The sequence below is a fragment of the Mandrillus leucophaeus genome, unplaced genomic scaffold, assembly GCF_000951045.1.
Source record: "Mandrillus leucophaeus isolate KB7577 unplaced genomic scaffold, Mleu.le_1.0 Scaffold319, whole genome shotgun sequence".
NCBI lineage: Eukaryota > Metazoa > Chordata > Mammalia > Primates > Cercopithecidae > Mandrillus > Mandrillus leucophaeus.
In genome coordinates this window covers 228,140-252,887 of record NW_012103354.1, presented here as the reverse complement: position 1 = coordinate 252,887, position 24,748 = coordinate 228,140, and the positions used below count along the sequence as shown (strand labels likewise).

General features: G+C 39.1%; 1 protein-coding gene across 1 annotated transcript in view; it reads right to left on the bottom strand.

The window, feature by feature from the left end:
* Nucleotides 1-1,191: 1,191 nt before the first annotated feature.
* CCDC79 (coiled-coil domain containing 79) overlaps nt 1,192-24,748 on the bottom strand; it is a 59,870-nt gene continuing 36,313 nt past the window's right edge. Inside the window, exons 10-19 of the mRNA XM_011987878.1 lie at nt 23,963-24,115; nt 21,997-22,128; nt 19,960-20,085; nt 17,756-17,916; nt 15,127-15,473; nt 13,284-13,348; nt 12,593-12,688; nt 5,688-5,837; nt 5,319-5,384; nt 1,192-1,719 (exon numbers count right to left, since the gene is read on the bottom strand). Of these exons, the coding sequence (XP_011843268.1) occupies nt 1,496-1,719; nt 5,319-5,384; nt 5,688-5,837; nt 12,593-12,688; nt 13,284-13,348; nt 15,127-15,473; nt 17,756-17,916; nt 19,960-20,085; nt 21,997-22,128; nt 23,963-24,115 (1,520 nt within the window). The 3' untranslated portion in view covers nt 1,192-1,495. The remainder of the gene's footprint in view (nt 1,720-5,318; nt 5,385-5,687; nt 5,838-12,592; nt 12,689-13,283; nt 13,349-15,126; nt 15,474-17,755; nt 17,917-19,959; nt 20,086-21,996; nt 22,129-23,962; nt 24,116-24,748) is intronic.

Below are 24,748 nucleotides of genomic sequence, written 5' to 3'. Positions count from 1 at the left end.
TTCCAGGGCCCCCAGAGACCACAGCAAGCCCTTTAGGTCAGGAGTTCAAGACCTGCCTGGCCAACATGGCAAAACCCCATCTATAAAAAAAAAAAAAAAAAAAAAAAAAAAAAATTAGCCAGGAATGGTGCCATGCGCCTTTAATCCCAGCTACTTGGGAGGCTGAAGCACGATAATTGCTTGAACCTAGGAGACAGAGGCTGCAGTGAGCTGAGATTGCACCACTGCACTCTAGCCTGGGCAAGAGAGTAAGACTCTGTCAAATAAAGTAAAATTAAATTTAAAAATGCATAGGAATAGGATAGGAAATTATTTAAAATAAAAATTATAATCTAAACGTCATTAACTATAATCTAAGAGTTGGTCATGTAGAATGACAAGAAGCATCTTGGGGTAGAATCCATAAAACCTCACTGACGCTAATAAAGAAGCTAGCCCCTCATGCAAGTCAGGCTGGATTTCTTAGGGTGACATTTCTGGACACATTTTGCAAAGACAATTATCCAGTGTCAGTGACTAAACTCCTAAGGGGACAAGACATCGTTCTGCTGCAACATGAAGTAACTAGGGCTCATCAATATGAAGGATAAAGACATAGAGGGAGAAGAGGGGAAAGTGTAGACACTTCTGAAAAGCTAAAGCAAATAAACACACTACAAAGAAGTGAACCTGACTATACAATGTGGAAGTATTCAAAGTACTGCATAATTAGTCTTTAGAAGAAGAAATTATTTTTCCCTCTACGATACTACAGTAAACAATAGAAGTGGTAACTTTTTTAAGAGACAGGGTCTAGTTCTCTAGTCCAGGCTAGAGTACGGTGGAACACTCATAGCTAACTACAACCTCGAACTCCTGGGCTCAAGTGATCCTCCCACCTCAGCCTCTCAAGTAGCTAGGACCACAGGGGCATGCCACCATATCCAGCTAATTTTTAAATTTTTTGTAAAGATGGGGGTCTCACTATGTTGCCCAGGCTGGTCTTAAACTCCTTGCCTCAAGTGATCCTCCCACACTGGCCTCCCAAAGTGGGAGATTACAAATATGAGCCACCACCACAGCCAAGGAAACGTTTTAATTAACAAAATGTCAAATATTGATTTAGTGTGTGGGAACCTTAGTTAAACAGCTTGGGGAACTATTCTTTCTGAATTCTAGGGAGGGACTTTTGTACCGTATAAAATCCAAATGTCTCACATAGTATTTATTGCAATATAATGTCAAATAACGTTTAAAGGCTGATAATTCTTTATGTCATTTAAGCTTAAGGAAAAATAAAAGCATATTCCTAAACAAATGTTTGATCTTACAAAGGAATTTTATCTTACTAATCTGTGCACTGGAGATATATTTGCTTTATAAATCATTGTAATAACTTGATGAGTTTCAGCATCACAAAAACTGTTTAATAAAAACTGTGTCCTCATTTCCACATTCCTTCTCATGAGAGTTTAGAAAAATACTTTAAATGTTGTATCTTTCAAGGCACTGTATTTTAAAAATCCAAACTAAACTGACAGTCTTCTTCCAAAGAAGAAGCTGCACACATGGGGCTGTTGGTCAGCTTGCGGTATTTGTGAGCAAGGTCCACAGCCTTCCGTCCTTGCTGAAAGGGGAAAGACCACAAAATTGAATTCCAGTGATTTCCCATTTTCTTAACTCCATTGAAAAGGTAATTTACTTCTTCTTCAGTAAAGTTTTTGCGAACTCTTCTTTTTTCTGTAATTAGGATTGTAGAATATATTAGTATTTGCTGAACAAAGGTCCTGAGATGCAAATAAGTGCTTATTTGGATATGCTTACCTTATACCTAAGGATATAGAGAAATGCCAGGGCTTCTCATCATGTGGTAACCCACTTCAACTTTAAAAACCTGAGTGCCTAATATTAAGCTAGTTGCTATCACTGTGACTTCTTCAGTAATTATAACTTAATTGATAGTAGTAATACAATATCTTTCAATCAAGAAACAACAGTTTATAAACATTTGATTGTTAATTCAACATTCCTGTGAGGACAGTTAACCAATATCTTCCTGGCCAGGCATGGTGGCTCACGCCTGTAATCCTAGCACTTTGGGAGGCTTAGGCAGGTGGATTACTTGAGGTCAGAAGTTCGAGACCAGCCTGGTCAACATGGCAAAACCCTGTCTCTACTAAAAGTACAAAAAGTAGCCAGGCATGGTGGCACATGACTGTAGCCCCAGCTTCTCAGGAGGCTGAGGCACAAGAATTGCTTAAACCTGGGAGGCAGAGGTTGCAGTGAGCTGAGATCGTGCCACTGCATTCCAGTCTGGGTGACAGAGCAAGACTATCTCAAAATTTAAAAATAAATAAATAAATAAAAAACAGCTTGCATATCTTACAGTCTTCCCAAAGGGCTCCATAACTTGATAGAATAAAAAAGAATATCAACACTTGTTACTTTAAATATTAAGTTTGATAATATTTTTAAGAATAAGGGTCTTTTGAAATTTGCTTTTAAAAACACGTGGTCAGCTAGATCAAAACTCAAAATATAGGCTGCACAATGGGGAACGAAGTTTTTAGCTATCTGGTTTTTAAGGGATACTTTCTATAAAGAAAGAATATATAGTTGATATCTGTAAACAAATATTTTCTGGTGATGATTACTAGGAAATAGTTTTCTTTAAGCTTTTTCATTCATTATTATCCCATGTTATCATTGTGGGTAGATGCTGGTGAGGAGTTTTTTTTATTTCCACTTGAGGCTGTTATTTACTTTCGTAGTACTGGGTGCAGCTGTCCTGAGTCACCCTTAGAAAATCTTGTCCTTGCAGGCCAAGAAAGCCATTTGTTTACCTATTCTAAGAGCCATAGCAGACCTTTTAAAACGGATGAGAAAAATCTTCCCAGCAGAAGGTTATCAGTGTAAACAATGTCTGATTATTGCTTAACAGTATTATTTAGAATGTAAGCTCCATGAGGGCAGCAATTTTAATCTATTTTATTCACCATTGTATCCCCAGTGCTTAGAATAGTATCTGACACATAGTAGTAGTCAATAAATACTTGTTGAGAGAACAAAATTATTGGTAAAACTATCTCAAAACTTATCAATGAAATTACTCCTTCATTTTGGGTGTACTGGAAAACTGTGGCTATCCAAGAAATAGGTTTCAACTTCCCTTGTTAAATTATTTGAACTCATAATAATCAGGACTAGACTGGTTACTATAACTTTCAGGATATTGAGCCCTGGAGTTGATCATGTAAAGCCCCACTTTTCTATTGTGGCTGCCATCTCCCTGACTTTTATACTTACCATCTGTGCCCAAATCCTCAAAGATTCCTACAGCAGAGTACTGAGCAGCCTGGAAGAAGGAAGCAGCTCTCTACACCCCAAGCTCCCCACTCTGTGACTTATTTAGTCTTAATATTAGGTATTAGGGAAGAGTAAGGGAAAATGGGCAAGAGGACTTAATTCTAAGGACTCTTTATTTTTCAAGCCCTCTCAAAACACCAATCCATCCTAAAATAGAGGCTTGGGGAAATCTGTAAATGCTTAGTACAGTGGTCCCTTCTCAGAAGAATGGGCTCAAATTTTGAGTATAAAGTATAATTAAATGAATAGTGGTGAGTGTCCTAAAAAAAGGTAAGTTTATTAAGAGGGGAAAAAAATGGTAACACACCAAATATTCCTGGCCTACTTGTGAAAGAGATGTAAGAATCACTACTTTCTCAAGATTCCTTTCTAAATACTAAAAAGTAGGCCAGATTATTTGGTTTTAGCTAAAGCAAGTTTTACCTACAAAAAAAAAAAGTATGTTTTTTTCTGAGCTCAATGTCACTTAATAGTATATAGGACCCCTGTATATAATCATTGTATAACCATTATTATGCACATTTCATGAAGTTCTGCAAATTATTTTACTATGCAAATAGATTATAGCATATTTTTTGTTGTTACATACTTGCTTTGAAGACATGTTGTTGAAAAGCACCTATTACTAATTTGATGCCAAGCCCTTGTCAAGAACAAGGTCTCCAAGTGCATGATGTTTCTATGAAAAAATACCCATTTTCTAATAATTACTACAGAAAACATTACTTCAGAAAGTGGGCTCATCTTTCTGTACTATACTTAATTATAATTTGCATGCAGAACTTTTAATCCAGAAAAAGATTCAGATAAAAAAAGCAAATTTGAAATTTCCTTGAAAGTTTTGGCAGTGAAAATAGCCAAATAAATATACGTGGCAAAATGCTTCCTGAATGTATCACATTCAAATGTCTAAATAACAGAGTGGCTCTATAGATGTTACTAATTAATATATCCAACCTATTTTAGTCTGCAGGTATTAACTCCATATGAATAAAAGAAAATGATAATGTTATTTAAGCTTCTGATAAATCGGAAATGGTGATCAATGCGAAATGTTAACCATATAGTTAAATTAAAATTCCCATAAATAAACTAATTGTTTAAGAGACATTTTTATTTTTTAAGCAGAGTTTTAAGGTTTATACTATTTGTCTCTTCAATTTTTATTGTTTCAAGCACTATAGTTATGAAAAAAAACCTCCTGCAAAGTCTCTCTGAAGCGCTTGTGCATAATAATTTTGTTCTTAAAATAAAAACGTGAGGAGAGAACAAGGGCTTCTGGAGAATGGCTTTTTGAATCTAAGTTCTGCTACTTACCAACTATTAATAATTATGCCTTACAATAGGAGCAAATTAGTATCTAACTTACAATATTACCATAGGAACTAAAGGAAATAATATCTATACACCATCTAACACCTAGCAGGTGCTTAATAAATGTTAGTATCCTCCTGCTCCTTCCCCTGCTAGCAGGCAATGAGTGAGCAAGCAACATGAAGGGAAGAGGAAAGTCTCTTTTATTAGGTCTGACCCTCATCAGAGGCAAGGTTTATCATTTAAGATCCGTTAATAATGAGACTGAGAACAACTACTCAGCTGTTCTCTTCTTTCTCAGGAATATATGAAATTTAAGTTCATTTAAAAATAAAATATATTCAGCCAGGTGCAATGGCTCATGCCTGTAATCCCAGCACATTGGGAGGCCAAGGCGGGCGGATCACTTGAGGTCAGGAGTCTGAGACCAGCCTGGCCAACATGGTGAAACCCCATCTCTACTAAAAATACACAAACTAGCAGGGCATGGTGGCACGTGTCTGTAATCCCAGCTACTCAGGAGGCTGAGGCAGGAGAGTCACTTGAACCTGGGAAGCGGAGGCTGCAGTGAGCAGAGATTGCTCCGCTGCACTCCAGCCTGGGTGACAGAGCCAGACCCTGTCTCGAGAAAAAAAAAAAATTAAATTAAATATATTCACTTATTCTTCCAGGGGTAGTAGATTCATTACTGAGTCGTTGTCTTCTACGTGGGGTCAGCAGAATTTCTGAAAAATATGGAAAACATTTAGGACACTTAGCATATCAATCTGAGTAATAGCGTATCAATTCCATTAGTATATTTTCCTTTATTCCCCCGTCTAGTGGGAATACTTAGATAGATTAGGAAGAATTTTTAAACTAACAGTCTAAGACTACTCCCTGGGTACATCTTGAATTACTGGTTGCTTAGAGACAGATTTTCTTTTTAAGATTATTTTACCCTCTAGTTTTTGATATATTTAATGCTTTAGATAATAGTTCAGAAGGTATAGCCATAATTACAGTTTTAAAGCTGCTGAATTAATTACTTTTGTTACAGATAAGTAATTTCCTTAGTTCACTTTTATATCTGTCTTCAGCTTCCACAATGACTTTGTGACGATCACATTGGTATGGGCAAGAGTGCAAGAGCTTGCTAAAGTTTCGGCTATTCAGGGATTTTTCTACTGCTATGCAACCTAAAAGAAAACAAATTAAAGTTATGTGTAGATGTCATAAAATATCTAGTAACAAATCTATGAAAGCAAATATCTATATGATGGTAACTGAAGTAAAATCAGGAATATAAACACCTCAAAAAGCTCAAAATCATGTGAGGGAGTAAAGACAACAAATACAACAGAGTGAAGTAAGTGCTGGGAAGGAGGTATGGACAGACAGTTATGATGCTTTAGAAAAAGAGCATCTAGGCTGGGCACGGTGGCTCACGCCTGTAATCCCAGCACTTTGGGAGGCCAAGGTGGGTGGATCACGAGGTCAGGAGTTCAAGACCAACCTGGCCAATATGATGAAAGCCCATCTCTACTAAAAATAAAAATTAGCTGGGCATGGTGGCATGCACCTGTAGTCCCAGCTGCTTGGGAGGCTGGGGCAGGAGAATCGCTTGAATCCAGGAGGTGGAGATTGCAGTGTGCCAAGACTGCGCCACTGCACTCCAGCCTGGGCGACAGAGCAAGACTCTGTCTCAAAATAAAAATAAAAATAAAAATAAAGAAACACAAGAAAAGCAAAAGAGCATCTAGGCTATGCGCAGTGGCTCACACCTGTAATCCCATCACTTTGGGAGACCAAGGTGGGCTGATCACAAAGTCAGGGGTTCAAGACCAGCCTGGCCAATATGGTGAAACCCTGTCTCTACTCAAAGTACAAAAAGTAGCCATGCATGATGGCAGGTGCCTGTAATCCCAGCTACTTGGGAGGCTGAGGTGGGAGAATCACTTGAATCTGGAAGGCAGAGGTTGCAGTGAGCCGAGATCATACCACTGCACTTGAGCCTGGGTGACAGCAAGACTCTCTCAAAAAATAAAAGGAAAACAAAAAAGAAAAAGCATCTAGGGCTGAGAGTGGTAGCTCATGCCTGTAATCCCAGCACTTTGGGAGGCCAAGGTGGGAGGATCACTTGGGCTCAAGAGTTCGAGACTATCCTGGGCAACATAGTGAGACCCTGTCCCTACCAAAAACAAAAACAAAAACAAAAAAAAAATTAGCTGGGCCTGGTGGCACACATTTGTAGTCCTAGCTACTTAAGAGGTTGAGGCAGGAGAATCCCTTGAGACCTGGAGTTCAAGGCTGCAGTGAGCCACGATCACGTTATTACACAGAATAAGACCCTGTCTCTTAAAAAAAAAAAAAAAAAAAAAAAAAGGCTGGGTTGGACGACCCACGCCTGTAATCCCAGCACTTTGGGAGACCTATGCGGGCAGATCATGAGGTCAGGAGATGGAGACCATCCTGGCCAACATGGTGAAACCCTGTCTCTACTAAAAATACAAAAATTAACTGAGTGTATTAGTGCGCCCCTATAATCCCAGCTACTCGGGAGGCTGAGGCAGGAGAATCGCTTGAACTCGGGAGGCAGAGATTGCAGTGAGCCAAGCTCACGCCACTGCACTCCAGCCTGGCGATAGAGTGAGACTGTCTCAAAAAAAAAAAAAAAAGAAAAAGGAATATCTATTTTGTCTGGTTTTGAGCAAGAGTCACTGTTAAGGGAAGATATCCAAAAGAAGTGATCCTTAAGCTCAGTCATCTTTTTTGTTTTTAACATTATGTAAAATTTCAAACACTGAACTCCCATGTATCTATCATCCAGCTTCGATAATTATTAACTTATGGCTAATCATGTTTTATGTATACCTCTACCTACTCAGCTCTGTCCCCATGTATGCACTGGATTATGACACCTATCATTTACATTAAAGTATCATTTCATCTGTAAATACTTCACATGCATCTTTAACAGATAAGGATTTTTTTTTTTCCTGCGACAGGGTCTCCCTGTCACCCAGGCTGGAGTGCAGTGCTATGATCACAGCTCACTTTTAGCCCAGGCTGGAGTGCAGTGGTATGATCACAGCTCACTTTTAGCCCTGACCTCCACCACGCCTGGCTAATTTTTTTATTTTTTGTAGACATAGGGTCTCCTTATATTCCCAGGGCTGGTCTCAAACTCCTGGGCTTAAGTAATCCTCTCACCTCAGCCTCCCAAAGTGCTGGGATCACAGGTGTGAGCCACTGCACCCAGCCAGGACGTTTTTTTCTGAGATAGTGTCTCACTCTGTCACCCAGGGTGGAGTGCAGTGGCGTGATCTCAGCTCACTACAGCCTTAAACTCCTGGGTTCAAGTAATCCTCTGACCTCAGCCTCCCAAGTAGCTGGGACTACAGGCATGCAACACCACACTCAGCTAATTTTTGTATTTTTTTTAGAGATGGGTTTCACTATGTTGCCCAGGCTGTTCTCGAATTCCTGGGCTCAAGTGATCCACCTGCCTCAGCCTCCCAAAGTGCTGGGTTATAGGTATTAGCCATCACCACGCCCGGCCAGGACTCTTTTTTGTAAACACATAAAACTATTATGACACCTAAAAAATCATGCTTAATATAACCTAATATTTAGTGTTCAATTTTCCTCATCAATTCAAAAATTTCTTTTGAAAGTTAGTTGTTGGAATCATGATCCAAATAAGGTCCACCATTACTTTTTTTTTTTTTTTTTTTTGAGACAGGGTCTCACTATGTTGCTCAGGCTGGACTTGAACTCCTGGGCTCAAGCAATCCTCCCACCTCAGCCTCCCACGTAGCTGGAACTACAGACACACGCACCACTGTGCCTGACTTACATTCGGTTAACATATGTCAAGGGGCTTTTAATCTATCAGTTCCCCTGTCTTCCTTGTCAAATGAAGATACCAGGTCATTTGTACTACAGTTTCTCAAAGGCTAAGTTTTGCTGATTGCAAAATGTTAGTCGTGTCCTTTAAAATGTTGTGTGTCCTATAAACTAGTAATTAAATCTAAATGATTGGTCAGATTCAGGTTCAAGTATTTTTACTAGAATTCCATGCAGGTAGTATTGTATGTTTCTTACTGTATCATATTAAGAGATACATATTGTCTGTCTCTTTTTAAAAAAAAAAAATTGTAATTGGGCAGCCTCTTGAGCCAATAGGGTTAGACAAACTTCCTCTTTTCTTAAATATTAAGAAAGATCAGCAGCAAACCACCATGGCACATGTTTACCTATGTGACAAACCTGCACATCCTGCACATGTATCCCTGAACTTAAAATAAAAGTTGGAAAAACATTTTTTAAAAATAGATAGATTGGTAGGTTCAGGTAATGTCAGCCATGTCTGTCCATTATAAAATTCTCCATCAGTTTGTCACCTAATTGTATTAGTGGCCCATTCCTAAAGGACTAGAAGTTGGCCACGCAGATAGTTGGCTGAGATGAAGACATTTCAGTACAATGAAGATGTGCAAAACCACTGAAGTGTGAAAAAGCATAGTGCTCAGAGAATCATGGACACTCTAATATGGCTAGAGTACAGAGAAGTACAGGAGAAAAGGTGGGGCTGGGGAGGGTTGCAGGGAACCAGACCAAGAAGAATCTTGAAAACCATGTTAAGGAATTTTAACTCTCTTCAAGGCAACAGGGAGGAACATAGAAATAAAAGCAGGAAGATGACACAATTTCATTTGTCTTGTAGAAAGGGCACCTGAACGCAAGAGGATCAGTTGAGAGGTTACTTTAGTAGTCCAGAAAATAAATGAAGGGATTTTGAAACAAGGCATTTGCAGGGAGAATGGAGAGATTTCTGATGTAAAATTAGCAGGGTTTGATGAATAATGAGCTGTTGGGATAAGGGAAACAGTTTAGGATAACTCTCAAGAAATTCAGTACTTGAATAAATGGCAAAGTTTGAAATAACCATAGCACATTTCTAGCAGATTCAGAGTAAATGTACAGTAAATTTTTACAAGTGGAAGCAGGACAAAATTCTATACAACTTTGAAAGCCAGGCAGAGAGCTTGATTCAATGGGTTACAGAGAAGCACTGAGGGTTGTTTAGCATGATGACACGATAAAGCACATATTAAGAAGATAAGTTAACAGTGATATGCATATTATAGTTGGGAGTTGGAGGTGCTTAAGACAAAGACTGCTAGATAAAATTGCTGTGATAATTTAGGCATGAAACGAAAAGGGCCTATGTGGCAAAAAAGAACAAAATTTGATAGACTAGAAATAACGGATGGAATGAGAGAGAACAGTCATGGATGATTCAAGGCTTAAAGTCTGGGAGAGCAGACAAATAGTGGCACCACTGACAGAAATGCAGTGAGGGGGGAGGCCAATTTAAAAGGAAGAAAGATGCTGTGGATGTTGTGTTTAGGATACATTAAGCTTAAAGTAACAAGAAGATATTCAAGTGGGTATGTGCTGAGAACTACTGGAAATGAAAGAATAAGGCCCAGGTTAGAAGCCAAAAGTCAAGATACATATTTGAAAACCATCAATAAAATGATAGATGATGCTACAAAAGTAAATGTAGTGAAAGAACTGAGTAAGTGCTATAGACTAGGTCTTGAGGAGAATACATGTGGAAATCTGGCAGGAAGAGAAAGATAAAGGTGAAGACTGAGTTCTATTCATCTTAGATTCCAGTGCCAGCCAAGGACTAAGCACTCCATAATGTTTGTGGAATGAATGAATGGTAACCAGGAAAGAACCATCTCATACAAACTAAGAGATGAAAGGGGGTTAGCAGTTACAGAACATCCACTCTGCCACCTAGAATACTTTTGACCAGAGATTCCCAAACTTTCTAGGTTCATGGCACCTATAAGCCAAAAAAAATGCCTAATGATTCTGTCAGATCCAAAACAACTTAATAAGTATTTATGTTCTAACAACTTAGTAGCCTTTTAAAAAATAATACAATTAAATTGAAAGAAATATTTGTACTTTATTCTTATTAAATACATTTTCTTTTTTTTTTTTGGAGACAGAGTCTTGCTCTGTTGCCAAGGCTGGAGTGCAATGGCATGATCTCAGCTCACTGCAACCTCCACCTCCCAGGTTCAAGCAATTCTCCTGTCTCAGCCTCCCGAGTAGCTGGGATTACTGGCGCATGCTGCCATGCCTAGCTAATTTTTTGAATTTTGGTAGAGACAGGGTTTCACTGTGTTGACGAGGCTGGTCTTGAACTCCTGAGCTCAGGTAATCCACCTGCCTCAGCCTCCCAAAGTGCTAGGATTACAGGCATGAGCCACCGCACCCGGCCTAATACATTTACTTTCTAATGGGATACGTGCATCTGTTGGGAGGAGTGAATGAATACTTGAAAGGATAGCAAATCAAACAAACTACTGGGTGTTTTTGTTTTGTTTTGTTTTGTTTTGTTTTTGTTGTTGTTGTTGAGACGGAGTCTCGCTCTGTCCCCCAGGCTGGAGTGCAGTGGCGCGATCTTGGCTCACTGCAAGCTCCGCCTCCCAGGTTCACGTCATTCTCCTGCCTCAGCCTCCTGGGACTACAGGCACCCGCTACAGCGCCCGGCTAATTTTTTGTATTTTTTAGTAGAGACGGGGTTTCACCGTGGTCTCGATCTCCTGACCTTATGATCCGCCCGCCTCGGCCTCCCAAAGTGCTGGGATTACAGGCGTGAGCCACCACGCCCAGCTCTATTGGGTATTTTTTTGAGATGAGGAGAAACAAGCATAGTTTAAGGTGGAACAAAAGGAGTTAATGATAGAATGGGAGTAAAGAGAAAGATTTTGCAATTAGTATTAAAATGTGGAGGAAAAAAAGATATGGGATTCAGCTTATGGCTACACATCAGTTTTAGAGGAATAGAGATAACCTCTTCATCCAAGAGGGAAGAACAATGATGTTCTGAGCCGAATACAGAGAACCTCAATTTCGTCCATAGAGCAGAGTACAACAGCAAGATGAACAAAGAGGAAATACCAGGGTGGGAAGGAGGAGGAGAAGGGATGGAATAAGTATTGTGGAACATTTACAAGAGCCCTGCAGAAAAAATAAATAATGGACATGAAACACTAGAAACATTTACATATTATAAATATAAAAATAGGTATTTTAAAAACTTAATGCCTATGTTTACAGGATAATCCAGAATGCATACCTAGTAATAACTGGTTCTCTGAAAACATTAAAAAATGTTTACTCAGTAAGGTTAAATTTATAGATGGTATTATGACAAAAAGGTAATAAAGTAATAAAAAGGTACTAACTGTGTTGATTCATACATACAAATATTGGAAGCTCAGCCTGATGCTGATAAAAGGTGTTTTGTTTTGTTTTGGTTTTGTTTTGTTTTAATTACAGAGACAAGGTCTCGCTGTGTTGACCATGCTGGTTTTGAACTCCTGGCCTCAAGAAATCCTCCAGCCTTGGCCTTCCGAAGTGTTGAGATTACAGCTGCCTCACCTGGCCCAGATAGAAGATATTAATTTGAATGCTTTGATACTCCACAATATTATTTCTCCAAAGGGAACAAAGTAAATCATATGCGTAGAATTATTATAAATTCTACTTAATTACAATAAGCGCAGTGGCTCATGTCTGTAATCCCAGCACTTCGAGAAGCTGAGGCGGGCAGATCATTTGAGGTCAGGAGTTCAAGATCAGCTTGATCAACATGGTGAAACCCTGTCTCTACGAAAACAAAAAAACAAAAAAAAATTAGCCAGGTGTGGTGGTGAGCACCTGTAATCCCAGCTACTTGGGAGGCTGAGGCATGAGAACTGCTTGAACCTGGGAGATGGAGAGTGCAGTGAACCAAGATCTTGCCACTTCACTCCAGCCTGGGTGACAGAGTGAGACTCCGTATAAAAAAAAAAAAATTGTAGTTAATTAATATCATAAAAGGCTTTTACTGTGAAACAACTGCAATTAAAAAAATACTTACCTGAGCACCTATACGTCAACATTTTGGAACAACTGGGAGTTGCTAGAAAACTGACTACTTCTTTATTTATTATATCTGAACATAATGTAAATGGATCTGGAAAAAAATTGCAAAATGAAGGATTTTTGGATTAATGAAAAGAATCAGATATTTTAAGGATTTATTAAATATCAAGCTTTTCATAAACCTTAGCCTAGTACTATGCCTCTAGTCATGCTGGTGAATAAACAGAAAGATTCTGGATCTTAATAGAAGGGATTTACAACAGAAAGAGTCAAAGGTATGGCTTATACTTTAGAGGGCCAATATACCAATGGACCTTTTTTTTTTTTTGAGATGGAGTCTCACTCTGTCGCCCAGGCTGGAGTGCAGTGGTGTGATCTCACCTCACTGCAACCTCTGCCTCCTGGGTTCAAGCAATTTTCCTGCCTCAGCCTCCTGAGTATCTGGGATTACAGGTGCCCACCACCACGCCTGGTTAATTTTTGTATTTTTAGTAGAGATGGGGGTTTCACCATGCTGGCCAAACTGGTCTTGAACTCCTGACCTCAGGTGATCCGCCCACCTAGGCCTCCCAAAGTGCTGGGATTACAGGCGTGAGCCACTGCATGCAGCCAATGTACATTTTTAGCTATATGGTTACCTAAATATCTGTTTTATTGAAAAACCAAAGAAACATTTTTAATCATACCTGTTACTGGTAACTGCTGCTTTATATTTTTGGCAATGTGAACTGGGTGTTTAAAAACATGGTCACTAAAAGAAAATAAACACCAGATTACTAAAAGTAAACATACTCTTTGGTGTGTGGACCAATGTTTCTGTAAGCAGTGTTGTGATTTTCAGAGTTTTATGGGCAAAAGCAACCTGGAATCATGATCGACCAAAATCTACCAAATTCTGCCAAAGTAGGGCCTGCAACAATTAAAGCCTTGTTTCTAGAGCTAGAGTCAAATAAGACTCCAGAGGGCAATAGTATTGATGCCAGATGAAACTTGGAAGAAAAAGATTATAAAAAGAAGGAAGTAGGAGAGATAAAGGCAAAAAGGAGATAACAAAATCAGTGGGAGCAAAAATGAACATGGGTGCAGGATGGCAAAGTGCTAACAATAATCATTTAAAGACCTGAATTTAAAAATCCTTCCTAACCCCCAAAACATTTGTGTGTTTGAACCCTGTAGTCCTTGATGAATAAATACAAGTTTTGATTATACTGTCACAATGATAATAGTACAGAAAAAGGCAAGAACTGTAGATCAGGTAGCAGGCATAGCAGTAGCTTTATAATTACAGCTATCTGTCTATGTACATATATTTGTAGGAGGAAAAAAGCATTTCAAAGAGATGAAAATATTAATAACTTGGCTGAGGTAGAAATATGGCTAACCCTAGCCGCGTGCAGTGGCTCACACCTGTAATCCCAGCATTTTGAGAGGCTGAGGCGGGCAGATCTTGAGGTCAGGAGTTCGAGAACAGACTGACCAACATGGAGAAACCCCATCTCTACTAAAAATACAAAAAATTAGCCGGGCATGGTGGCATATGCCTGTAATCCCAGTTACTCAGGAGGCTGAGGCAGGAGAATCACCTGAACCTGAGAGGTGGAGGTTACAGTGAGCTGAGATCGCGCCATTGCACTCCAGCCTGGGCAACAAGAGCGAAACTCTCTCTCTCTCTCTCTCTTTAAAAAAAAAAAAAGAAAAGGAAATATGGCTAACCCTATAGAAGAAAGAAGGCTATGGGTGTGGAAAGCTTAGGATGGAGGTCAAGAAGGCTGGCCCAGGACCATATCTTACTGCTTCCCAATTCCCATACCTGAGAAATCAAGTTAAAATTAACATCAAGAATGGTCTTGAAACAGATAAAAGGGGTGGTATTGATGTAACCCTTCTTCTTGGTACTTAGTTTACCCTTCAACCTGTCCAAAATGTAGCAGCATCCTCTTCATTTTTCCTAAGTACTGTAACCATCAGAAGAGCACAACCCAGTAAAGGGTTTAAGAAAAGCTACAATCCCGGGTCTAGCCCCACAAACTAACTGCAAGGGAAAAAGACTATGTTCTAGAGACAAAGTGCAGGGAACAAACAAAAGGGCAAACCCAAACCAAATTTTATTCACATCCTATTCCCTTTATCACATTAAATTTAAAAACTAGTTTTTGCTATACTGCTGATAGATTATCAATGCATGCATTGTTACTTCAAGTAAAGGGTTTCCGTTTAGGTTTTATTTTCTGAGTACCCTTTCTAAAATTCAACTATGTTACGCCACTTAATTTAAAATCCTCAATCACTCCCTATACCCTGTGAGTTAAACCCCAAAATCCAGAGTATTACATTGCAGGGCTCTAGATGAACTGGCCCATACCTCCCCATCCAAACCCCTTTCCCAACACTTCCTACTTTACGCCCTTCCCAAGACCGTGTTTCATCATGTCATTTCTATATGCCCGGTATTTAACAGTGTGGCATACTGTAGTACACAATAAATACTCGCTGAATAAATAAAAGTTACACATAATTATTAAACTATACCTTGATTGAGAAATAAAATTCTTTTCAAAAGTAGTTTCTTCACGTAAGTTTTGATTGCAGCTTGACTTGGCTTTATATAAAGACTTATTTTGCTCACTCTCCCTATAACAAGCATGGACTGGATTTGCACTCTTCAATGGTGTCTTCATTTGGTCATCATTTGTACATGCTTTAGACATGACTCCATGGGACTTATAACTCTGAAACTGTCTAGAATGGCTTTTATCCTCATCTTCTGCTTTGGTAGCTCGACCAATATGATCTGCATGGAGATGTTTCCATGTATTCTGAATACTCATGTTCATAGATGAAATATTACCCTGACAGTTTTCTCTTTGTATTTCTTCCTATAGTGTAAAAATGACAAGAAATAATTTCAATATAATGCATTCCCTTTATAACCCAATTTATACTCCATTTAAATAATGAAGAATGAAGAAAAAGTTTATGATTACCAATAGAACATATATGATAAAAGACAGTTTACATTAGGAAGAAAAGGGAGTTTATTCATTAAACGACATTGGGACAATTGAGTAGCCATCTGGTGAAAAAATAAGTTGAATATCTTACAGCTTATACAAAGATAAAGTCAAAATGAAACAAATATATTTAAATACAAAAACAAAGTCATATATGTTCTAAAAGAAACCATTATATTTTAATATTCTCAAGGGGTATAAGACCTTTCAAAGTATTACCCAAAATTAAATAATAAACGAAAACTGTTATACTCAACCACATAAAATTTTTTTTTTTTAATTCTGCTAGAGATCAAAAACGTTACTCTGGGCAGGGATCTCAGGAATAAAGAACCAGAAGCAAAACCAAATGACAATCAAAACACCCAGAAATAATATGTATAAAGCATATCTTAAGCAACAGGAGATATATATATATATATATATATATATTTTTTTTTTTTTTTTTTTTTTTTTGAGACAGAGTCTCGCTCTGTCATCCAGGCTGGAGTGCAGTAGCGCCATCTTGGCTCCCTGCAGCCTTCATCTAACAGGCTGAAGCAATCCTCCCACCTCAGTCTCCTGAGTAGCTGGGACCACAGGCATACACCATCATACCTGGCTAATTTGTATTTTTTGTAGACACAGGGTTTTGCCATGTTGCCCAAGCTGAAGGATAATTTTTAAAAATAACATTTATAAAAAGTTACTACAATGAAATATGAAAAAGATCAATGATAGCACGGAAAAGCAGGCACAGAAGATGAACAGATAGTTTATAGGAAAGGAAATATAAATAGCTCTTAAACACAAGAAAAAATGTCCCATCCCGCTTGAGATAAATAAATAGTAAAGCTACACTGAGATATTTTTCTTCATCTATTACACTGACAAAGATCAAAAGGCTGTGGCGAAATATGTACTCTTAAACATTACTAGTGGGAGTGTAAGCTGATATAACTTCTGTGGCGAAACAATTTGACAGTATCTTTCATAATAAAAACTATGTCTATCTAGGTATCTGAGAGGTACTATTATTTTCTCCATTTATCAATGATGAAACTAAAGCACAAAGAGATTAAATAACTTGCCTAAACTTCCCCTAAAGTTTCCAGCATCCATGAATTTGGGGATCTGTGGGAGGTCCTGGAACCAATCCCCCATAGATACCAAGGGTTGACTGTACTTTAAATGGGTGAACTGTAAGGTTTGTGAATTATATATCATTAAAGCTGTTACAGAATACACACACACACACACACACACACACACATACACACACACACACAGGTACATGTGTAGCAGGTATTTAGAGTTGTTTGCAATGGTAAAAATTTAAATATAACTTACATGTCCATCAATAAAGGACTGGTTAAATCAATTATGGCACATCTGCAACAGTGAATACTACTCAGACAATTAAAATAATAAAATCACTATATTATACTAACTTGGACACTACGTTTTTATTTTTTTAAATATATGCATATACAAAGACATAAAGTATGCATACATAAATATATTTATATAGAGAGGAAAGAGGTTATTAGATTATTACTACTTTTGTCTTTTCTTAAACCCCAATTATTCAGATGTTAGATCTCTTGGCTCAATATTCCATGTTTCCTGTCTTTTCAGTCATCATTTCTACTTTTTAAAAATCTTTTTTTTGTTTTATGTCAAAGCATGATTCTTCAAGTATTACTATGGAGTTTTCTATTTAAAACTTTAAAAAACAACTTGGGAAGAAAAAATTTTTCACCCTCCAATCTCTACTGTTAAAAAATATCAGCTGGGCATGGTGGCTCACACCTGTATTCCCAACATTTTGGGAGACTAAGGCAGGCAGATCACTTGAGGTCAGGAGTTCAAGACCAGCCTGGCCAACATGAGGAAACCCTGTCTCTACTAAAAATACAAAGAAATTAGCCGAGTGTGGTGGCGCACATCTACTTGAAAGGCTGAGGCATGAGAATCACTTGAACTTGGGAGGCGGAGGTTGCAGTGAGCCAAGATTGCGTCACTGCACTCCAGCCTGGGCAACAGAGCAAGACTCTGTCTCAAAAAAAATTTTTTTTAAATGTATATGTCACTGTAGTATGGAGAAAAAAAGACATTTTAAAAATGTGAAAAAAGTTCTATATATTCTTTAAAACAAAGAATCCAACCTCATTTCCTTCTCTTTCAAGCTGCTCTATTCTGTGTAGAATTTCCTTTGCTTTCCTCCAGTGCTCTTCAAGATTCTTCTCTTTCACATTTATGTCTTTTAATTGCTGTGTTTCATTTTCATCAAAAGGATATTCTCCTAGACTTAGAGATAATTTCTCAGCTTTGTAATATGGGAAAAACACAACGAATGAAAGGTTATTTAAACACTTTATATGTAAGGACAACCTCACACCCCACCCTCTCCTTTCTCTAAATTTTTCCATCCAGACTATCTTAACAGCTTAATTAGTACTGAAAAGTAAGTGGAAGAGAACAGTCATAAATTAGACTTTACTCTTCAGAGTTACAGGAGAAAAAACATGCAAATATGTTATGCCAGGCACATAAACGCTCTCAGGTACATGCATACTGGTTTTAAAGTAGTTAGCTTTTTAGGCCGGGCACAGTGGCTCACACTTGTAATCCTAGCACTTTGGGACGCCGAGGCAGGAGGATCACTTGAGGTCAGGAACTCAAGGCCAGCCTGGCCAATATGGTGAAACTCCGCCTCTTCTAAAAAAAAAAAAAAAAAAAATTAGCCAGGCATCGTGGCACGCACCTGTAGTACCAGATACCAGATACTCCGGAGGGTGAGGCACAAGACTCCCTCAAACCCAGGAGGCAGAGGCTGCAGTGAACAGAGATTGCACCACTGCACTCTAGCCCCGGTGACAAACTGAGACTTTGTCTCAAAAATAAAGTAGTTTTTTAAAAAAACAATGTTCATAAATTGATTCCTTCCTATAATCTTTTTTTTTTTTTTTAAACATACTGTGTCTGCAGTTTTTCTTCCACAAAGATCAAAATTCTTATCATGGCCACTGCCCTCTGAGCTCAAGCTACACTGGCCATCAATTCCTTAAGTGCACCAGGTTCCCTCCTATCACAGGGCCTTTGTGCCTCACTGTTGCTTATGCCTGAGATGCTCGCTGATAACAAATTCCTTTCTTTTCACCTAATTAACCCTAGACATTCAGTTCTCAGCTCAAGAATCACTTCCTCCCAAAGCCTTTTCTGCTCCACGTCTAGACCAGATTTCTTTGTTATAGGCTATTAAAGACCTGTGGTCTATCCCCTTATATTTCTTATGTCAATTTATAATAACACATAATCTCATTTTTTGAGTTACTATTTCTCTAGTTAAACTAAGCTCTGTGAATACACAGACTGTTTTTTTATCACTGTATCCCTGATGTCCCTGATGCCTAGCACACTGCCCAGCACATAACAGAAACTCAAACTTTTTTTTTTTTTTGAGACGGAGTTTTGCTCTGTCGCCTAGGCTGGAGTGCAGTGGCATGATCTCGGCTTGCTGCAACCTCTGCCTCCGGGGTTCAAGTAATTCTTCTGCCTCAGCCTCCCGTGTAGCTGGGGCTACAGGTGTGCGCCACCATGCCTGGCTAATTTTTTTTGTATTTTTAGTAGAGATGGGGTTTCACCATGTTGGCCCGGCTGGTCTCGAACTCCTGACCTCATGATCCGCCTGCCTAGGCCTCTGAAAGTGCTGGGATTACAGGCGTGAGCCACCGCGCCCAGCCCAGACATTTAAAAATAAATAAATGTACTTACGATTTAACAATAAATAACCCTTAGTCCACAAATTTAATTCCTGCAAACTAAATTTGTGCACATGGCATAAAATAGTGAATTATCTATACTGCTGCTCTCTTCCACATGGGTTTGTATATGCTGAATATACCCTAGTTGTCATGTCCAAATTATACACTCTGACTTTTTTTTGAGACAGGGTCTTACTATATGAGCCAGGGTGGAGGGCAGTGGTGCAAACACAGCTCACTGTAGCCTCAACCTGAGCACTTCCTGAGCTCAGATGATCCTTCTACCTCAGCTTCCCAAGTAGCTGGCAGGCGTGTGCCACCAGGCCAGATAATTTTTTCTTTCTTTTTTTTTTTTTTTTTTTTAAATAGAGACAGAGTTTCTCCATGTTGCCCAGGCTGGTCTTGAACTCCTGGACTCAAGCGATCTGCCTGCCTTGGCCTCCCAAAGTGCTGGAATTACAGGCATGAGCCACTGTGCAGGGCCTACTCTGCTTTTCAAATGTAAGAAGAATCTGAGAGCTAAAAGGCCTTGGCTCATGAAAGCAGATATAAATTCCCCTTTATAAACCTTGGTTGGTATGTTCTTAAAGTAATAGTACACTTACTAATTTTTTTGCAGTTGTGAAGCACAAATGTGGCAGCTTTGTTCAGTTCCTCATTCTGAGATTCAGTTAAGGCTTGAATCATGAGTGGAAGCCCATTGTTTTTAAAAAGGTCATACTGATTTTCCTCTGGAAAACATACAGTTAAAGAGGACAATGATTTTATCATAAACTATCTATATGAGGTCATAATTCTTCCTTGTGATAATTATGAACATAGTTCAAAATTTTAAAAATAGGCCAGGAACGGTGGCTCACTCTTGTAATCCCAGCACTTTGGGAGGCTGAGATGGGTGGATCACTTGAGGTCAGGAGTCCAAGACCAGCCTAGCCAACATGGCAAAACCCGGTCTCTACAAAAAATGCAAAAAAATTAGCCAGGCATGGTGGCAGGCACTTGTAATCCCAACTTCTCAGGAAATTGAGTTGAACCTGGGAGGTGGAGGCTGCAGTGAGCCAAGGTCCAGCCATTGCATTTCAGTCTGGGCAACAGAGTGAGACTTTGTCTCAAAAAACAAAAATACAACGACAACAACAAATTTTTAAAATAGAGAAACACATAGTTTCAAAAGGAATTTTTTTTTTTTTTTTGAGAGGGAGTCTCGCTCTGTCACTCTGATTGGAGTGCAGTGGCGTGATCTCGGCTCACTGCAACCTCCGCCTGCTGGGTTCAAGCAATTCTCTTGCCTCAGCCTCCCGAGTAGCTGGGACTACAGGTGCGCACCACCGTGCCCAGCTAATTTTTTGTATTTTTAGTAGAGACAGGGTTTCAACATGCTCGCCAAGCTGGTCTCGAACTCCTGACCTCGTGATCTGCCTATGTCAGCCTCCCAAAGTGCTGGAATTACAGGCGTGAGCCACCACATCTAGCCCCCAAAAGGATTTTTAATATAGAAAATAATTCACTTAAGGCCGGGCTCAGTGGCTCATGCCTGTAATCCCAGAACTTTGGGAGGCCGAGGCGGGCAGATGACCTGAGGTCGGGAGTTCGAGACCAGCCTGACCAACATGGAGAAACCTCATCTCTACCAAAAATACAAAATTAGCCAGGCGTGGTGGTGCATGCCTGTAATCTCAGCTACTTGGGAGGCTGAGACAGGAGAATTGCTTGAACCTGGGAGACGGAGGTTGCAGTGAGCCAAGATTGTGCCATTGCACTCCAATCTGGGCAACAAGAGCAAAACTCCATCTCAAAAAAAAAAAAAAAATTCACTTACACAAAACACCTGTCTCATAAGTGATCTCTGAAATGCAGCCACAGAGTAGTATCATAACTCATAAGGGTAAAACTGCCCTCACTTGGTTTGAAAAAGGGTATAATCAATCCTAAATTACACAGAAGTTAAGGGAAAGAATAGATAAACTAACGGAGGGAGTAGAAAGTGTAGGGGAAGGAAGAAAGAATGGGAGAAGCAAGAGAGAGCAAAGGGAGGAGAGTGGAAAAGTGAGAGCTGAAAGAGCAGAGACACGAGATCAGAAGAAGAGAGAGGGGTAGAGAGGGAAGTGGAGAGAATTGGTAAGAAGGAGTAGATTGAACAGAGGGAGAATGGGAGGAAAGTAGAGGAGGAGGAAAGTAAAAGGGGGAGAAGAAAAAGAGAGAGAAGACAGTAATAGGTAGAAAAAGAAAGAATCTTTGAAAGTTTTAACAAGGAGAACAGAATTAGATTTGTGCAGCAATGTGCAGAGTGGACTGAAAAATGAAGATAGAAGGGAAGGAGCTTTCTCCCTGTGCTGTAGTAAGAAAACCACTGCAATAATATTGATGAAAGATATGGGTTTGAGGGCCTACTGTAGAAGAGCAGCATTGGAACTGGACAGAAAGGGATCAAGAGGGGTAAACAGAAGTAGAACTACAGGTCTTAATGACTGACTTAATACAATGAGTGAAGGAGAATTAGAAGCTGAAATGATTAGTTTGAGGTCTGAATAACTAGGAGAAAAGCAATACTTTTAAGACCTTCACATGACTGGAAGGAAAAAATAAAAGTATATTTCCACTCTACTATTTTAATAACCACACACAATAAATCCAATACTTACCACAATCCTCTGTGCAATGACCAAGAGTAAGCATGATGCTAAATTTTTCTCCTGAATCCAGACTTTCATGAAGCAGTAATGCCAGAAGTTTTGAAACAATGTGGTACTTGGAGAGTACTATCCCAAAAGTAGCTATTAGTATAAAATAGGAAAAAAAGATAGTACAAATTTAAAACTTATAAATGTATATATACATTTTTCAGCTTATTCAGATAGAATGTTATATATCTATATAACATTAAATATACACATATAACATCTAATAAATATGTGTATGTGTGAATATAAATAAAATATAAATAAATTCATTGTAATAAGATGGTTGCTTATTACTATAACCCTCATTACTCTTTCTTCCCATACTAAAGACATATTACTAAAGCAAATTTTTCGAAGAATTTTTTTTCTTAATTGTTCTGCAGAATGCTGTGAAGATGAAGTACCACTAACTTCCTAAAGGCTGAGTATGCTTACTCTCCCCTTACCTACCTCTTCTTATCTAGATTGGATAGTAAAGACTTTCCTACATAATCAGTTCCTGCTGTCATTTAAAATACACTATTAACTGACCACAGTTTTGCTTACAATGAAGCTTATGCGAAGCTATGCTGAGACTGACAAAAGTCAAAAAGTCCTCCATTTTTTGGCCAGGCGCGGTGGCTCACTCCTGCAATCCCTGCACTTTGGGAGGCTGAGGCAGGTGGATCACGAGGTCAGGAGATGGAGACCATCCTGGCTAACACGGTGAAACCCTGTCTCTACTAAAAACACACAAAAAAAATTAGCCGGGCATGGTGGTGGGCACCTGTAGTACCAGCTACTCAGGAGGCTGAGGCAGGAGAATCGCTTAAACCCAGGAGGCAGAGCTTGCAGTGAGCCAAGATCACACCACTGCACTCCAGCCTGGGCAACAGAGTGAGACTCCATCTCAAAAAAAAAAAAAAGTCCACCATTTTAAGCTATATTTCTCCAAGTGTGGCTTTCAACAGAATTCACCCAGAGTCTAACAATATTAATATCAACAAAAAAGTTGTGAATTCCTCAAGGGACTACATCTTAGTCATTTTTATACTTGTAAAGCTCAGCACATAGCAGGCCCTCAATAACCACTTTTTAAAAAACCATCTATTTTTTGCCCCCTAGTTGTTTGTGAATACCAATAGTTTCTTACTCTTCAGTGTTTGCACATGTGAGAAGCAGCAGCCATGAGTTCAAGTATGGTTCTGCCACTCACTAGTAATGCTGTGTTGGGTAAGTCCAACCTCATACTTAGCAGAAAGAGATGTATTCTTTACATAAATTGGGTTTTCCATTCCTTAATCTCAAAAATATCCCTTGGTTTCTCATCTGAATATTATTATTATTATTTTTTTTTTTTTTGAGAGATGGAGTCTTGCTATGTTGACCAAGCTGGTCTCAAACTCCTGGCTTCAAGCAATCTTCCCATCTTGGCCTCCCAAAGTGCTGGGATTACAGGTGTGAGCCACCATACACAGCCTGAAATTTTTAATTTAATGTTGCCTTTTTTTTCCAGACAGAGTTTTGCACTTGTCGCCCAGGCTGGAGTGCAGTGGCATGATCTCAGCTCCCTCACTGCAACCTCCACCTCCTGGGTTCAAGTGATTCTCTTGCCTCAGCTTCCTAAGTAACCGGAATTACAGGCACTCACCACCACATTCGGCTAATTTTTGTATTTTTAGTAGAGACGAGGGTTCACCATGTTGGCCACACTGGTCTTGAACTCCCGACCTCAAGCCATCTGCCCGCCTCAGCCTCCCAAAGTGCTGGGATTACAGGCATGAGCCACTGCGCCTGGCCATGTTGGATAATTTCTAATATTCCCTTCCACTTGTGAGAAACTGTTAGTCTAAACCATGTTACTGTTCAATCTACTATTTCAACACTCTTCATGCTATATTCAAAGAAAATTCAATTTCAAAAAAAACTAGTAAGCACTGTCACTCACGATTATCAGCAATGCATGCATCCACAGTCTTTGTCACAACCACTGCAAGTTTAGCACTGGAAAGAGTCTCATGTGAATCAGATTCCAGTTGCACGAGAACTTGAGACAATACATCCAGTCCACCCACAGATACGAAGTATTTCTGAACATATGCTTAAAGAATAAAGTAGCAAAACTATTAATATTTCAAACAAGACAGCTGAATGGTTTTACTCAATTAATTTGCACTAAATATAACACTAACTTGGTCTTTTCAAATACTTTCTAAAAATCCCAAAATTAAAGAATTAAAAATCCAATCTATACCTGTGCATATACATAATCATAAAATAGATTATTTATTTACGTAAGTACCTTACTTTGACATAGTAAAACTATATGTATAGTACAGTATTTCTTGTGTATTAGAAATCTTTTTTGTTTCATGTAGTAAGAACTGCTCTATTTTGTAAGAATGGCATTATTAAGCTGCCCTCTGGGCCGAGCATGGTGGCTCACGCCTGTAATCCCAGCACTTTGGGAGGCCGAGATAGGAGGACTGCTTGAGTCAGGAGTTCAAGACCAGCCTGGCCAACATGCTGAAACTCCATCTCTACTAAAAACTTAAAAAATAGGCAGGGTGCGGTGGCTCACGCCTGTAACCCCAGCACTTTGGGAGGCCGAGATGGGCGGATCACAAGGTCAGGAAATCGAGACCATCCTGGCTAACACGGTGAAACCCCGTCTCTACTAAAAATACAAAAAATTAGCTGGGCGTGGTGGTGGGCACCTGTAGTCCCAGCTACT